The 15,940-nt window shown below is 43.6% G+C and overlaps 1 protein-coding gene across 1 annotated transcript; it reads left to right on the top strand.

Moving 5' to 3' along the window:
• Positions 1-9,222, top strand: LOC120374090 (zona pellucida sperm-binding protein 2-like). Its single transcript, XM_039493313.1, has 18 exons — positions 1-68; positions 154-230; positions 522-605; positions 682-776; positions 1,237-1,395; positions 2,330-2,374; positions 2,611-2,775; positions 3,586-3,682; positions 3,779-3,960; positions 5,190-5,319; positions 6,316-6,497; positions 6,574-6,665; positions 6,774-6,898; positions 7,300-7,489; positions 8,023-8,158; positions 8,237-8,333; positions 8,849-8,935; positions 9,043-9,222. The coding sequence occupies exons 1-18, from the start codon at positions 22-24 to the stop codon at positions 9,189-9,191; spliced, it is 2,139 nt and encodes a 712-aa protein (XP_039349247.1). The 5' UTR covers positions 1-21; the 3' UTR covers positions 9,192-9,222.
• Positions 9,223-15,940: the final 6,718 nt, after the last annotated feature.

Genomic DNA, 15,940 nt, shown 5'->3' with positions numbered 1-15,940 from the left:
CTGGTGTCTTGTGTCTCAGCCATGAGGTTGCCTGTATTGCAGCCAGGCTGGTCCTTTTTCAGGATGTGGTAAGGGAGGGAGATTAGGGGTGTGTATGGGGTGGGGGTTCTGTTTGCTGTGCTGGCTTCTGAGCATTTTCTCTTTTGTTTGCAGGCTGCTTCTTTTGCTTGGTTGCTTTATAGTGCCCTTGACAGCTAGTGTTACTAGCTCCATGGCTCTAGACTTCCCAGGTAACCAGGGCATTTTCCTAAACATGGTGGGGATGGTTGACTTACCAGGGTGACCAGATGTCCTGATTTTATAGGGACAGTCCCGATTTATGGAGCTTTTTCTTATTACCCCACACAGGGCCAGCGCCAGGCTGATCAGATAGTTTTAATGACCCTGGGGTGTGCTCAGAACTAATGACTCCTCTCTGTTTGCTGGAATGAGTGGGTTTTATCATACTAATGGTCTGTATACTGTCTACTATTCTCTATATTGCAAGGAGTTGATATCCAACTGTGCATTTCCTCTTGTAGGGACAGTGTCTTGTCACAATGACAAAATGTTGATTGGGTTTCCCAGAGAGCTTGGAAGCAACTTCTGGCAGGTCCATATAGTTGGTATGTATTGCTGCATGTCTAGCTGGGTTCTCAGGGTGACTTCTAGCAGCATAGCTGACCAGTTTCTTCTTTCTAGATGCAAGTGGTGAAGAGATTGTTGACTGTAACTACGTGGTGGATCATGAGAGGCTGACTCTAACTGCTCTGTATCTGAATTGCACCAGACTAGAGGTAAAACTGTCCCTCTGCTTTGGGAACAGACACTTGATATAGGCTCTAAAATGACAGCTATTACCATTGCAGTGTGATCAGAAAATAAAGTGATGCAATGCTGTAGTTGAGTATGTACTGTACCAGCTATCTTTCCTGACCACACCATTTCATCTCTTCTCTTCTCCCCCCCCCCCCCCCATGGGTGTTCCAGCACCAGAGCACCCACTGAGTTGGTTCTTATATAATGACTAATAAAAATGGCTCCCAACAAATCAGATTCCTTGAGTAAGGAGGCAAATACAGTAACTTTTTAAAACTAACCCTGTAACTTCTAAGATGGCAACTTCAGCTGAAGCAAATCTTCAGCTTGAACATGTGGCCTTGTAAAGGCGGCTTTAACGACTAGATTTTTGCCTCAGATTAGCAATGTAAAACTGCCACTGTATCTTAATCTGACCAATGTGTTCTGTTGCTATAGCATGACCAACACCAGCTGAGACTAGAGCTGCTGCTCAACGAGACCATTGGAAGGGACAAGAATGTAACCTACAGTATTGGCTGTGATGCTCTTCCAGCAGATGAAGTTGTCCCTACTATATTTACAGGCGCTACAAACTGTACTAAAGACTTCATGGCAGTAAGTGGGGCAGTTTAACAATCCCTTGGAAGCTCAGCTGTAGAGATGAGTCTGACAACTCAATGGCATCTCTGCTCAAATCTTAGATGTGTCTTCAGACTCTCTTCTTTGGGTGGTGGGTGTAAGGAATTAAAACTGACTAGCAGGGTGATAGTGGATTTTCCCCTTCCTGATCTCTGGGAAGACTCAGTTTGAAAATTACTCTAGTCTTATTTGTGAAACCTCTTGCCAGTTACCTTTGTCTCATCCTTTGTGTATGCTAATGGCTTCCCTGGCTGGGCTTGGCACAGTTTACTGAATTATATCTATTATACTGGCTAATAATCAGTACAGTAACTCCTCACTTAAAATTGTCCTGGTTAACATTGTTCTGTGGCTGATCAATTAGGAAATGTGCTCGTTTAAAGTTGTGCAATACTCCCTTCTAACATCATTTGGCAGCTGCCTGCTTTGTCCACTGCTTGCAGGAAGAGCAGCCCGTTGCAGCTAGCTGGTGGGGGGGCTTGGAACCAGGGTGGACTGGCAGCCCCCATATCAGCTCCTCGCTCCCCTAAATTCCCTGTGCAGCAGCTGCCCAGCAGGCTAGGAATTGCAGCTGTCTGTTTCCTGCCTCCTTTTTCCTTCTCCCCCACATCCACCATGTGCTGCTACTCCTGCCCTCTGCCTTAGAGTGAGCGCTTTTCGCTGCTTGGGGTGGCAAAAACCCTGGAGCTGGCCCTGCAACCTGGGCACAGGTGCACTAAATCTTTGCTGCTTGTCCGTCCAGAAACAAGCCAGGCCTCTAGCCACTGCAGCACACTTCCTCAGACTCTCCTAAAGCTTCCATTCCTGTGAGCAGTCAGAGGCGCCTTGTAACATTCACAATGCAAAGCTTGCTTGGCATCATCTCCTTGAACTGTACTTAGCATTCAGCTGCTGTCACATTCTCTTTCAGGTTGTATTTCCAAGACTTCTTCCTGGTTTTGCTGATGAATACACGGTATGGAATGTCTGTCAAAATGGGGGCTGGGTGTTCAAAGTAATATGCCTCGAAACTGAAACATTGGTGATGCTTGCTAAAATAGCAAGCTGGACCCTTATGTATCTCTCTCTAGGGTTGGCTTGCCAAGCTGCCACTCACAGCAGTCTTAATACTACAAGATAAGAACAATAGCCCCCCCCTTGCTCTATAACAGAAAACATTATGCCTGACTAACCAGAAGTCTCAAATTACAGACTACAGAGTCTCAGATGGCCTGGATACTGTCCATAGATGATGGAACAAGAACACACAGGCTAAGCCTTTGGCAAGCCATGCAGCAAGGATACACATTCCTAGCTGACAGCAACAACCTAATCTTCCAGGTTTCTTTTGGTGCTACTGGAGTCACCTCTTACAAGGTAGGTGCACAAGAGGCCTTCTGGAGGCCAAAAGGCAAAACTTGCTGTAGGCAAATAATGGTGTTTATAAATAGAAACTGTGATAAGAAATCTGGCACTTCTGAGGCTCAACCTTCTGGAGATATTGGGAGAATGATTAGTCTGACTATACGTGCAGTCCATTAGCCCACTTTCAGATGGGCTAACAGACTGCATGTAATGTGAGATCTCAAATGCCTACTGACAACAGCTGCAGCTTGATTTCTGGCTATGACACCATGTGGTACATGAGGCCCTAGAATGGAGTTCGTACATCCTTCCCAAGAACTCCTCTGTGTAGTGTATTGTGAGATGGCTAGTGTATTACTCCTGTGGCTTTCTGCCTCAACAGCAATTTAAATGGCTAATGTGCCCTGCAAGACTTCTCACAACATCTGAGGTCTCTTCAGAACTGCAGCCTAGCTCAGGGGTCAGCAACCTTTCAGAAGTGCTGTGCTGAGTCTTCATTTAGTCACTCTAAGGTTTCATGTGCCAGGAATACATTCTAGAAGGTCTTTCTAGAAGTCTATATAATATATAACTAAACTATTGTATGTAAAGTAAATAAGCTTCTTAAATATCTAGAAACCTTAATTTAAAATTAAAATGCAGAGCCCCCAGACCTGTGGCCAGGACCCAGGCAGTGAGTGCCACTGAAAATCAGCTTGTGTGCCACCTTTGGCACCTGTGCCATAGGTTGCCTAGCTCATGTGTATATTTTTTTAATATACCTGGCACTGGGAACCTCACTGTGAATAACCTGCTGTTCTCAACCATGTCTGTCCTCTGCAGCAAGACAATCAGATGCTATATACTGTGGCACTCAAACTTTCATATGGGCCTCCTGACCAGCGACTAACTGTAGAATCAAGAATGATCTGTGCGCCAGGTAAAACCTTTTCACAGAGGAAGCTGGCCCCTCTGCTGACCTAGAGGGATTTGTACCTTAAAACTTCTATGGAAACTAACAGAGCTATTCTCGTAGGCCCAGCAACCTGTAACTCCACACACATGACTGTTGCCATCCCAGCTTTCCCAGGGATCCTCTCAGCTGTGAGCATAGAAAACAGAAACATTCCCATGAACCAACTCCAAGCAAATGGAATTCTTCTAGATGCAAGAAGGGGAGTGAAGCTGCACATCAACAGAAGAATCCTGAAGTCCAGAGTAAGACTACTAGTTTGTAGTGAGATTTGACTCCTTTTAGGCATAGTCATAATTGTAACTGAGATACAAACAGATTCAATAGAAAAGGCTGAACTAAAAAACCAGGTTTGCTGTCCTATCAGCAGAGTCCATTCCAAGCCCTAGGACTAGACTGTAGGTTTCTGTGCTGCTATCATTTGGCTGCCACCTGACTTTTTTTGTCCTTTAACTCTCTCACAACCAGGCCCTCTCCAAATATTCAGAGTAACCTTCATATGAGACCAGGCACTCATCTGATCTCCATTACTGCAATACAAGTCTCCTCTCTACCAGCCCTTTCCAAATGTATCTGCCTAAAACCCTCCTTGCTTAACATTCAAGCAATGTTTCCTGACAAACTACCCCTTGCTACTGCATCAAACTTGGGCTACTTGTTTTGGCCCTTGTCTTGGTGACATGACACCAGCTCTGCCATTTATGCTAGCCTGGACAGACAGTTTGTCTGCTACTCCCACAATACTGTGCTGGCAACTATCCCTGGAATGATCTTGCTCTTCCCAAGAAATTAGAATATCCCAATAGAGTGAGGAGGTGTTTAGTCTAATACAGCAGTTCTCAGTGCAGTGCCCATAGGTGCCATGGTGCCCACAGGAGCATCTAAATGTACCCACATCCTTGCTGGCAGTTGAGCATCTGCAGAAATGACACCAAAATTCAGCAGCACTTTGGTGGCAACGCCTCTTGATGACCACACTTGTTGGTGGCAAGTGATGTCATCGAGAGGCACTGCTGCCAAATTTTGGCAGATGCTCAACCACTGCCACAGTCCTTCATCTGGTGCCTGCTTATGTGATATCTCTGGGTCAGGGATGGCTCTGAGGACAGAACCTAGCATGCTGTATTCTGATGCTGACAAATGAGTTAGTCACAAGAACCCAGGCTGCTTAATCTGAGTCTGCAGACCCAAATATGTACTTAAAGATTGAGTTTTGGACAAGGTCTAAATATCAATTTCCTAAAGATGACACTTTAAACCAAACTGACTTAAAATTTTACAAATTCCTACTTACTCCAGAAGATTAGATAAAGGCAAAATATTTCTGGCTAGACTAGTCTAGGCTAAATGACTGTCAGAGCTGAAGCAAAAGGCTGCTTTTGCCTGTAAGGTGACATAATGGCAAACATAACTAAAATTGCCTTTGAGTTATCTTAGATAACACCATGTTGTGGCCTGCCTCCCTCTCTTCCAGCCATATGAGGAGAACTGCTTAGGACTTCAGTCATACATGGCATCTCTAAGGCTAACTTTCAACTTCCATGGAGAAATGGTGTCAATGGTGACTTATCCAGAGTGTCCCTGTGAGCAACATGCACCAATAGGTAAGACGTGCATCTGTCAGGTTATTCTGTGGTGGTTCAGCTATCCTTGAAGTACTGGCCTAGAAATGAGACTTCATAGGGATCCAATGCTTGGCATGTGAAAAAGTGAGGATGGATGTCACCCACTTCAGTACAGGAGAACATGAGTTGGATACCAAAACACTGCAAACTACCACCATCTTGAGCAACATGCAACTAAAAGTGTAGCTATAGTTGGTGTAAACTAATAGCTGGCAAGCAAAAATTACCATGTAGGGTGGTTCTCAGCAACTAATGGCATCCAGTATAAAGTCACACGAATTCTAGCTAAAATGGATGGCCCTCCCTAGCTGGTGGGGAGTCTCAGGCCTATGTCTTTGGTTACATATTTGGGTATTCTGGACACCTACTGCTTGGAGGTGGGAGGGAGTCTTCATGTCTGACCATGTTGCAGGGAACACAAACAAACTTAATGCTCTCCTCCCCTCCCCTTGCAATGTGGCAGGCAGCTCCACATACTACAACTGAATATTTCAGAAGCTTTTCTCACAGTTCCTAGCTCCCCAGCAGCTGTGTGCACGCTCTTTTTTTTTTTTTTCCTCCCCCCTTCACTAGCTGTCCCTCTGACCTACAGAGCCACTAATCCTGACCTGGCACCATACTAGCTTCTCCTACCTGGCCTGTCCCAAACAACTCCTAATGCGATGGTTTCCAGCCTAGCCTCAGTTTTTTGGTTCTGACTCATGCAAGCCATAGAGCACTGCTTTGTAAGCAGTTCTGGGCCCTTGAGCTTCCTGGCATGAGCTGTTGCAGGATCCTTGCCCTCCAGATCATGCTATACAAAATGGAGACCAGGAACAATCCAGTTAGGTGCAGTACAACTTAGGGTAGTCGGGGCCCGCACACGCAGCTCAGCTAAAAGACTAGTTCCTAACTGAACTGAGGTGGGACCTGCCACAGTGTCATGTACTAGAGTCACCCTACAGCAACCCATGCCAACCTCCTTGAATGTTTCAGCTGCTGTATGCACTCAGGATGGCTACATGGACTTTGAAGTCCTCAGTGAGAGGACCAAACCAGCCCTAGACTTGGATACCGTCAGGCTAAGAGATCCTACATGCAAACCAGTCTTCAAGTCTCCCTCAAATGACATGGTTCGGTTTCATGTCCCCCTGAACAAGTGTGGGACAAGGCAGAGGGTAAGTGTCCAGGACAGTGAGTGCTAACAGAGCTCCTGTGGCAGGGCAGTCGCTAACACTCCTGTATCCCCTGTAGTTTGAAGGCGAGAGGACAATTTATGAGAATGAAGTGCGTGCCTTGTGGGCAGATCGACCACCACGCAGGATTTCTAGGGACAGTGAATTCAGGTCAGTCTGCAACTCTGCTGGTGAGAGCCAGTCCACAACACTAAGCAAAGTGACTGTTCAAACTGCCAGCTAACCTTGTGCTGAGATGCTGAGCATTCTGTCTTTCAGGCTGACAGTAGTGTGCACCTACAAAAGTGGTGGTGAATCACTGAACATGAGGATAAGCAGTCTCCCTCCTCCAGTTTCTTCAATAAACCAGGGTCCTCTCTCCTTGATCCTGCTGATCTATCCAGGTAAAGCTGGCATCTAGCAGCAAATCATGGCCAGGGCAGAACAAAGTGACTCCCTCCATAGTCAAAGGAACAATTCTGTCCCTACTATCCAAAGAAGTAGACCTGGATAGCAAGTCTCCTGGGGGTGCCATGAATCCTTCACTGCTGGTCTCTGACATAGACCTTGCAGACTGGGTTTATGTCAAATAGAGCCTCTTGCTATAGAGGAATCTAGTGGTGCTATCTAGTAACTTAGGAGGCTTACTCCTCTACATGCAAGGAGTTCAACTAATCATGCCACTCACTAGCTGTGGCCTTCTATGTATACACCAGACTTCCTTTATGTAGCTGGCTTATTCCTGTGAGAATTACTACCTTTTGTGTACTGGGCTTTCTAACTCTACCATACTTTGGTTTCTCAGATGGCTCCTACTTGCAGCCCTACAGTGATGACCAGTATCCTATCATGAAATATCTGCGGCAACCAATCTTCTTGGAAGTGCAAGTTCTGAACCGCAACGACCCCAACATCAAACTGGTATTGGATGACTGTTGGGCAACAGCATCCCAAGATCCAAGCTCTCTGCCCCGGTGGAACATTGTGGTGGATGGGTAGGTATAATACAAGTGCTGCAGGAACACGAGCAGGCCAGCCTTACTGCAGTGTGTTGGGAAGAAATGCATTTCCCTGAAATACCATGCAAAGGCTTGTTGGAGCAATGTGACTTGTAAGGAGCCTGCCAGTACATGGACCTAGGCACCAAGTCTTGCTACCTGGCTAAGAGCTGATCAGAAAAGTGTAGGTCATTGTCTAGCTTGACCTAATGCTACATTTGAGTGCACACATGCTCAATGACCAAAGTGTAAATTCCAACTAACTCAAATAATGGCTCACAACTGAGTGACTCAAACCCTCTAAATGTCTTGACTAGGAATGAGTTGCTGTCCTAATGCAGGCTTGCAAGTTCAGACAGATCTCTGAAACAGTACAGAGGATCTCTCTCAGGCAACAGACTAAATATTAAACTTGACTGTTAATGAAGCAAACCTTCCAAGGGTCTAACCTATACCTGACTTCAACTCTGACCTAAAGTTGCCTTCCTCTCCTCCCCTCCCCCACGACTTTCTACATGTATCTCTTGTAGCTGTGACTATGAATTGGATAACTACAGAACTGCATTTCATCCAGTGGGCCTGGCAGTCAGCTATCCCAACTATCGTCAGAGATTTGAAGTGAAGACCTTTGCCTTTGTAGCGGGTGACAAGGCTCTCACTAGCCTAGTAAGTGCAGTCCCTCTTGCACTAGCAAATGCTAGGGCTTCCTGTGTGCTAAATGTCTCTCCTGCACCTTTGCTCTAGGTATACTTCCACTGCAGTGTTCTACTCTGTAACAGACTTCATCTGGATTCCCCTCTGTGTTCACCAAGATGTCCTGTCTCGGCTAGAAACAAACGAGGTGGGATCCAATCACTGAACTAGAATGTTATAGTCCAATCACCATGGTCAGACAATCACAATTACAAAAGGTAGCATTGGAGGGGACCTCAGTAGGCCATCTAGCCTCAGTACAGGGGACTGGACAGGACAAAGTATTATCTTGACCATTCTTAAACCACCAGGGACAGATTCTGCAAACCCTCCGAGTAACTAGTTTCAATGCTTAACTATCCTTATTGGAGTCTCTTTTTTCTGCCCCCCCCCCCAAATGTCTAATTTAAAAACTCCTGGCTTCCATTGACACCCATAACTTATTGGTCTTTCTAAACAGTCTTCAGGTTGTATAAGGCTGTCTTGTTCTGTACCCCCTCAATTGTCTTGCCACCCCCACAACTAAACCCAGTATTTTCTACAGTCACATTTTGTAGACCTTTAATTTCTGGTCTCTGGACAGAACTTGAGTCTCTTGAGTAATGGATTTCCATGTACTAAGCTAACTGTCTATACTCATCTGTGGTGACTGATCTCTTTCAGATATTGTGATGCAAGCAAAGAACTCTGGTGTAGCAAGCTTACCTGGTCCTGTTATCATTGTAGCAGATGAATGGCCTTCAACCCAAGGTATGGAACAAATGTTCCTCTCCCTTACCTAACTGCATGTTAGTGCTAATTCAAGCTTATAGGAAAACATATTCTGGTCACTAACTTGTGGTTCTACCTCTCTATAGAAGAGACTCAACTGAGAGAAGCATGGACCACTGTTGCAATAGCAGCTACTGTGATCCTTTGCCTGATGGCCACTTCATTGCTGTCAGTGGCTCTCCTTAATCTGAAGAGGACAAAAGCTGTAATGGTAAACAGACTAAATGACTTGTGATGAAATAAACTGCTACATGCATTAGTTCATAGTGGAATCTTATTCTGAAAATTACTAACTTTTTTTGTTATCATGATCCTCCAACTGAAACCAGCCATGAGCATCTAAAGCCTGGATTGGGGGAGATGTCATAGCTCAGGCAGTAAAATCTCTCAGGACCATGCTACATGAGAATGGTAACTGTCCCTATGATGCTCCTTAATTGTCATAAGTATTTACTCTTCTACCCTACAGATGCCCCCTATTATCTGATTAAGTGGTGTAGAGGCATCCACTATTTCACATGTTTGGTCAAGCTGTCGCTAACTGACTCATCTGAAACACTGAAATCCAAATCAGATTCCTACACTGGATTGTAACATGCTACATTAACATAATGTAGAGGCAGAGTCAGGGATTTTCACTAAGACTTCACTTACCTTTTCTCCTACTCTTTCCTCACTGCTTGGCTTCACTATAGATAGCCCAGACTCTTCCTGTAGAAGCTATTCTGCTGGCAAAATGATTGGGGGGCAGCCTTTCACTAAGGCTTTCCCCCTCTTCTCCCTCTCCTTTTCTCAAAGAATCACAGCAGCTGGTCCTAAATGCTGTTGCTGTATTATCCACCTGTGGCCTACAGCAGTGCAGGGGGAGGGTGGAAAGAAATGGTAGCAAGCAAACAGCACTGATCAGTCCTCCATTCTCCTTTAGGAGATCATACCATTTTAAGTGATAATGGTGAGAGACAGATGTTGGAATCCAGCAAGGCTATTAACCATAGCACAAATGCTACTCTTTGCAGTTCATAACCAGAAGTGGCCCTGCCATTGCTCTTGGCACATGAATTTGCTTCTAGAAGTCCAGCAGACTGCCATGTAGTTAATTCCATGTGCTCTAATGGACAGGGTATAGATGGATGTGATTATGACAAGTCATCTACAGGGACGGACTGTCTGTACATATGTACAGTATTGCCCTACTTTGTGCAAGTATAAATGTTGTCTACTGGTATTAGGAAAGTAACAAAGCATTAAGCTCAAACACAAGACTGTTAATTCTAGTGCAGTATACAAGACTCCTACAGCATAACAATGTATACAGTCTTGTATACTGCACTAGAATCAACAAATTTATACTTGCACAAAGTAGGGCAATCATAATAGTGTTATTGTACTTTATTTCTATCACTATAGTGAAGCTGGAGGAATACATAATTTGCCAACATGAATATTCTAGCATTAAATCAATACTGTATTACTACTTCTGGCATGCTATGCACAGCACTACTAAAGTATAAAACAGCATGTCAAACTTAAAGGACATGAGGATAAAATAAGTAAGCTCTAAACCCAAGCAGTGCTAGTGACTTATTAGGATCAAATAGCTTATTTTTGAACATGGAAGAAATTCCAATCAGTAAATCTTTAATATTACACTAATTTTACTTTATTCTTACACCTGTGAAACTATGATATCAGAATATCATCTAAAACCACTGAGTTCTGGCACGTAACTTGATACATCAAGTTATCAGAGGGGTAGCTGTGTTAGTCTGGATCTGTAAAAGCAGCAGAGTCCTGTGGCACCTTTATAAACTAACAGATATTTTGGAGCATGAGCTTTCATGGGTGAAGACCCACTTTGTCAGATGTATTCACCCACAAAAGCTCATGCTCCAAAATGTCTCTTCATAAGATGCCACAGGACTCTTTACTGCTTTGTACATCAAGCATCATCTGAACTTGATATTAATCAGGGAGGCAAGGTAGGGACTAGAGTATGGGCTAGCAGCAGCTGAGGTATGAGGCTTTAGTTTGAAGCAAGATAAAGATTATCTGCAACTGACAGTCAGTTGAAGTTTTAGGCTTGTTTTTTTAACTTTTGTACTACATGAATAAGATGCCACTATTACACAGGGCAGATCAAGAACTTGAAACATTTCAAGGTGGTTATTTCAAACTGATGTTTGAGTTAGGGCACTGACCCAGGGTTGGGGAAGTTTTTGTAATCAATTTCTGGTGTACTACAGCCTACTCTTTAAAAAGACAACTAGAGGAAAAAAATTCATTATTAGTAGCACCTACCTCCTCAAGCTCATTTTCACAGCATGTGTATCTTCTTAAAAGGGGAGCTTTTGGACAAAGTTTGAGATGAGGCATGAGCGCACAATGCAAGCAAATATAATAAGAATAGTTGAAAATGTTCTTCAAGCCTCTGCTAGGGCTGAGGGGAGGGCTCTGCTGAAATAAGAAGAAAGTGCATACTGTAGCTGAAGAGCTGCTCACCAGAGATGTCCTGACTTCAGTTCCCTTGTGATGAAACCAGCTGGATGGCAATTTAGTTGCCTTTGACCATATCAGCTATTGATGGGTGATCTCACAATTTTACAGGCAAGGAGGGGAGACTGAAAAAGCTGGGGTTGTTTAGAGGAAAAGACATGCTAGAGCAACTCCACAATAACAGAGGGTATAGAGAAAGTAAATCATGAGACAGCATGAATAGCAGTACCTAATAGCAGGAGATAGGGATATGTTGTGAAACTAAAAAGTAACAAGCTTAAAACTGAAAAGTAAATGGCTTTTTTACACAGTTCATAATTAGCTTGTAGCACTGAGTTCCACAGATTATCAGTGAGGCCAAAAGCTTAGTAGCCTTCAGAAAAGCACTGAGCAGTTCTGCAGGTAATGAACATCAGCTGTTGCATTAGAGAGGATAGACCACATTTTTGGAAGGAATACAAACCCTCATGACTGAGGGCATAAGCCAATCACTGACTGTCCAACATTAGGAAGAAACTTCACCTATGAGCAAATTATGCCATAAGTCAATCACCTGCATTCTTTCCACTGTGAGGGACAGGATACTAGACTGTGCCAAGTATCAGAGGGGTAGCTGTGTTAGGCTGGATCTGTAAAAAGCAACAAAGAGTCCTGGGACACCTTATAGACTAACAACTGTACTGGAATATAAACTTTGTGGGTATTCACCCATGAAAAGCTTATGCTCTAATACAGGGGTTGGCAACCTTTCAGAAGTGGTGTGCCACATCTTCATTTATTCACTCTAATTTAAGGTTTCATGTGCCAGTAATATATTTTTAGAAGGCCTCTCTATAAAAAGTCTATAATATACATACAACAATAGTTTAGTTATAAAATAAATAAGGTTCCAGAATGTTTAAGAAGCTTCATTTAAAATGCAGAGCCCCCCAGACTGGTGGCCAGGACCCAGGCCATGTGAGTGCCACTGAAAACTAGCTCATGTGCCACCTTTGGCACCTGTGCCATAGGTTGCCTACCCCTGCTCTAATACATCTATTAATCTACAAGGTGCCCCAGGACTCTTCGTTTTAGAGTATGTGAATTACTCATCTGATTTGGTATATCAATTCCCAGCTTTAACTGATCTTGTACTATGCAGGCAGAGAGGTGGTCCCTGAGGTATTCAGGACATAACTGTAGATCAAAACAACACTGGAGCAGACTGGTGCCTCACGCAGGGCTGAAGGAAATACCCTTGAACAAACAGGTCACAGTATTCTGTGTTTGGTGTGGTTTCTGAGCCCCAACCATGGGTACTGGAACCATTTGTATAGTGGGGGTGCTGAGAGCCATTGAATCAAACTGTAAACCCTGGATATGATGGAAACCACTTCAAGCCAAGGGGTGCTTCAGCACCCCTAATTCCAGCACCTATGTCCCTAGCTAGAGTGCATTACATTAATTCAGCCTCTCCATGGCAAAGTTCACATTTAGAAGAGTGAGTAGACTCCCACAAGCTGGCAATGCTGAAAAGCAAACATGGCTACTGCTGTGATATGGCCAGGCCAGCCAGAAGCACTGGATGTTTCATACCTATTGTCTGCACAGCATTATACTGTACATTGTTCATCCAACAGCCGCATTTCCCCTGTTCTATACACATTCATAGCATTATCTCATGAGTTATTACAGGGTGCCTAGCTTTCATGACCAGGGGGAAATTGCCAGGAGCCTTGAGCCCACTTTTAACTTGCCTACATAAATATTTAAAAACAAGAATGACTGCACCAAGCTAGGATGTTTGCTTCAAAATGTATGTTGACAGATAAATTGAGTTGATGGTTTACCAGCAATAAACACTGCAGCTGACCAACTTTGTCCTGCCCAGGATTACACAAGAAAGTGACTGTTATATGTTTTGAGGGATCACATTTGACCCTCATATACTCCTAGATTATTACAATAAATTACTGGATTTGGAAATACTGAATCATGACACTGATGTGATGTAAACTTTATGCATATCAAAGAAATTAATCCCACATAACCTCCAGCTGCCTCTTCTATCATTTGGTCTTGTGTACTTCATTTTGGGCTTTTGATACATTAGTCCTCACCAGTAGAAAGCTCTTGCTTGCAGTAGTACAAGGTGACATCTTCTAAGGGGTATTTCCTTAACACGTGTGAGCATTATACATCTAAAAGTCAAGAATGGTGATTAGAATAGGCATCTAAAACTGCCCTTTTAACTTTGTTTTTATGTAAAATATAAGTATAAAAACATTAAAATACATAAATAATAAAGTTCAATGTTCATTATTTGCAAAACCTGAACCTCCTCCCTCCCCTCACCCCACCACACCTGTAAAGGTCATGCAAGGCATTAATTATTGAAGTGACTAAATAGATAAATAAGTGAGAACATAGTCTATGAGTATCAGGGACTAATATATAATAAACTGCAAAGGTATACAATAGTTTCATGTGTGACCAGACTTCCTGGTATTTTTTCTAAGCACATCTATTAATGCAGTAGTAAGAACTCACTCGGTCAGTCTGTATGAGAGAGGAATTGCAGATTTCCATTTTCTCAAAATAACTCTTTTGGCCACTAGAATAGTTACTGCAATCCATTTCTTCATGTTAACTAGTAATTCCAACTCATCCAGCACCCCTAAAACTGCCTTTAAGATTCAGGACTATTCTGAAAAGTGACTCTGTAAAAACAAAAAGAACAGGAGTACTTGTGGCACCTTGGCCCTGTAATTTGAACTTAATGATGAGACACAAGGAAGAACAGACTCCAGCTCACTGTCCCATAGCTGTGTTGGCCCTGCATGGCTAACAGGAACTAAAAATAGTAAAAATATTGACACTGAAATGAGCAGATATCTATCTGGTGACACACAAGGAGCAGATCCACAGACTAAGAAGGGACTGAAGAAGTGAGCTGTAGCCCACGAAAGCTTATGCTGAAATAAATTTTTTAGTCTCTAATTTGTTTCCAACCCAGGAAGGCATTGTGCATTGACAGCAGAATCTGAAGTCGGTGAACTTGCCCAGATGTTACCGAGGACAGGATTTGACCTGTGGAACCTTTAGTACAGGTGCTGCTGCATGGAAAGGAAAGAACCCAGGCCAAATTTAATTTACAAGTTGAGTTTACAGGCCTAGAAGTTAGAAAAAAAATCTTTATACTTGTAAACCAAGCACATTTACTGTAGGGATTACTGAGAGTTAAACATGTGCCATTTTTACAGAGTCGCTTTTCCAAGTACAGCTGCACTTAATATTCCAGTCAGCAGAATGATCTCAGGATTGCATGGTAACAACAACAAAAATAGACATTTTTTTAAAAGTCAGATGTTTTCAGTAGCTTTAGTTTATTCTCCATTATTTCTAAACTACTCTAAGAAAACACAAAATTGCCTTCTGTAATAACTATGCCCTTTTCCATTTGGCATACATATAATCCTCCCTTCCCCCAGCTACCCAATGTTTTTAGTGGATCTTAAAATTAATGAGACTTTTCATGGACTTTCTTGTTGGCACCTGCCCCTGCTCAGGGAGTTGTTTACTAGGAAACTTGTGCTCCCTCTGCTGGCTGTATAACAGAGAGCATAAAATATTGGGCTACATCAGGCCATTGATTTTTAAGCATCATTCCCTAGTGGAATTGATGTGGTATTGTGCTGAAACATCTGTGGTGGGATATGTCCTGTTATATCTATATCCTGCATGAACAGAAGTGGTCTTGAAAACATTTTCACTCAATGATAGAAGAGCACACTTTAAAAATGTTCTCTATTTTACCCACAGTGCTATTGGTCACATTGACCTGACCTGACCTTTTAGAGCATCCAGTTCACCATTAAACCACACACTATTCTTCTCTTGACATTATTAAGGTTGGTGGAACTCTTATTCCCACCCCCTATTACTAATCTGGAATTGCAGTTTGCTTTGCTATCTGGAGACTGTTCACATTAGTTATTTATGTACCTATATGACTCCACTGCATACACAGCTGCCAAAAGTCACAATCAGACCAGAACTGTTCCAGGCTTTTCAAACCCCTCCTGGGTGGCCACAGACTTGGCCAGTATGCCAGGGTTTGTGCAGGGCCACCTCCCACCGTTGCAGCCTTGTGCACAGCAGGGCATGGGCCACCCTGGTCTCCATTCCCCTCTCAAGCCTGCTGGAGTAGGAAGTATCCCGAGATACTCTTCCCTTCCCTCCCCCCAAGATGGTGCTAGTAACCCTGGGAACAGGACAAAAGATGCAGCCCTGCTCTCAGGGATGTAGGGGCAGTCCCTCTTCCTCTGGGGAAGCTGGAGATTGCTGGTCATGTGCAGGATGAAGTGGAGTTAGTTTGCCTGGCCTGAACTTTGATGGAGGATTTGACTGAAGACCAGGAGGAGAACAAATGCACTGGGGGGAGGGGAATCACAGCAGGGACCCTAAAGAGATGGAAAAAACCTAAACCTCTCCCAGCTTTCAGGAGAAGGA

Source organism: Mauremys reevesii, linkage group 10 (genome assembly GCF_016161935.1).
Source record: "Mauremys reevesii isolate NIE-2019 linkage group 10, ASM1616193v1, whole genome shotgun sequence".
In the NCBI taxonomy this organism is placed as follows: Eukaryota; Metazoa; Chordata; order Testudines; family Geoemydidae; genus Mauremys; species Mauremys reevesii.
Note: the sequence above shows the minus strand (reverse complement) of the source record. Positions and strands in the feature narration are given on the sequence as shown.

Bases quoted from the DNA above. Each gene is read 5' to 3' on its own strand.
- LOC120374090 (XM_039493313.1), top strand. From the start codon at position 22: ATGAGGTTGCCTGTATTGCAGCCAGGCTGGTCCTTTTTCAGGATGTG. The intron at 777-1,236 runs GTAAAACTGTCC...CTGTTGCTATAG, and splicing joins TGAATTGCACCAGACTAGAG to CATGACCAACACCAGCTGAG. The intron at 6,498-6,573 runs GTAAGTGTCCAG...TATCCCCTGTAG, and splicing joins AGTGTGGGACAAGGCAGAGG to TTTGAAGGCGAGAGGACAAT.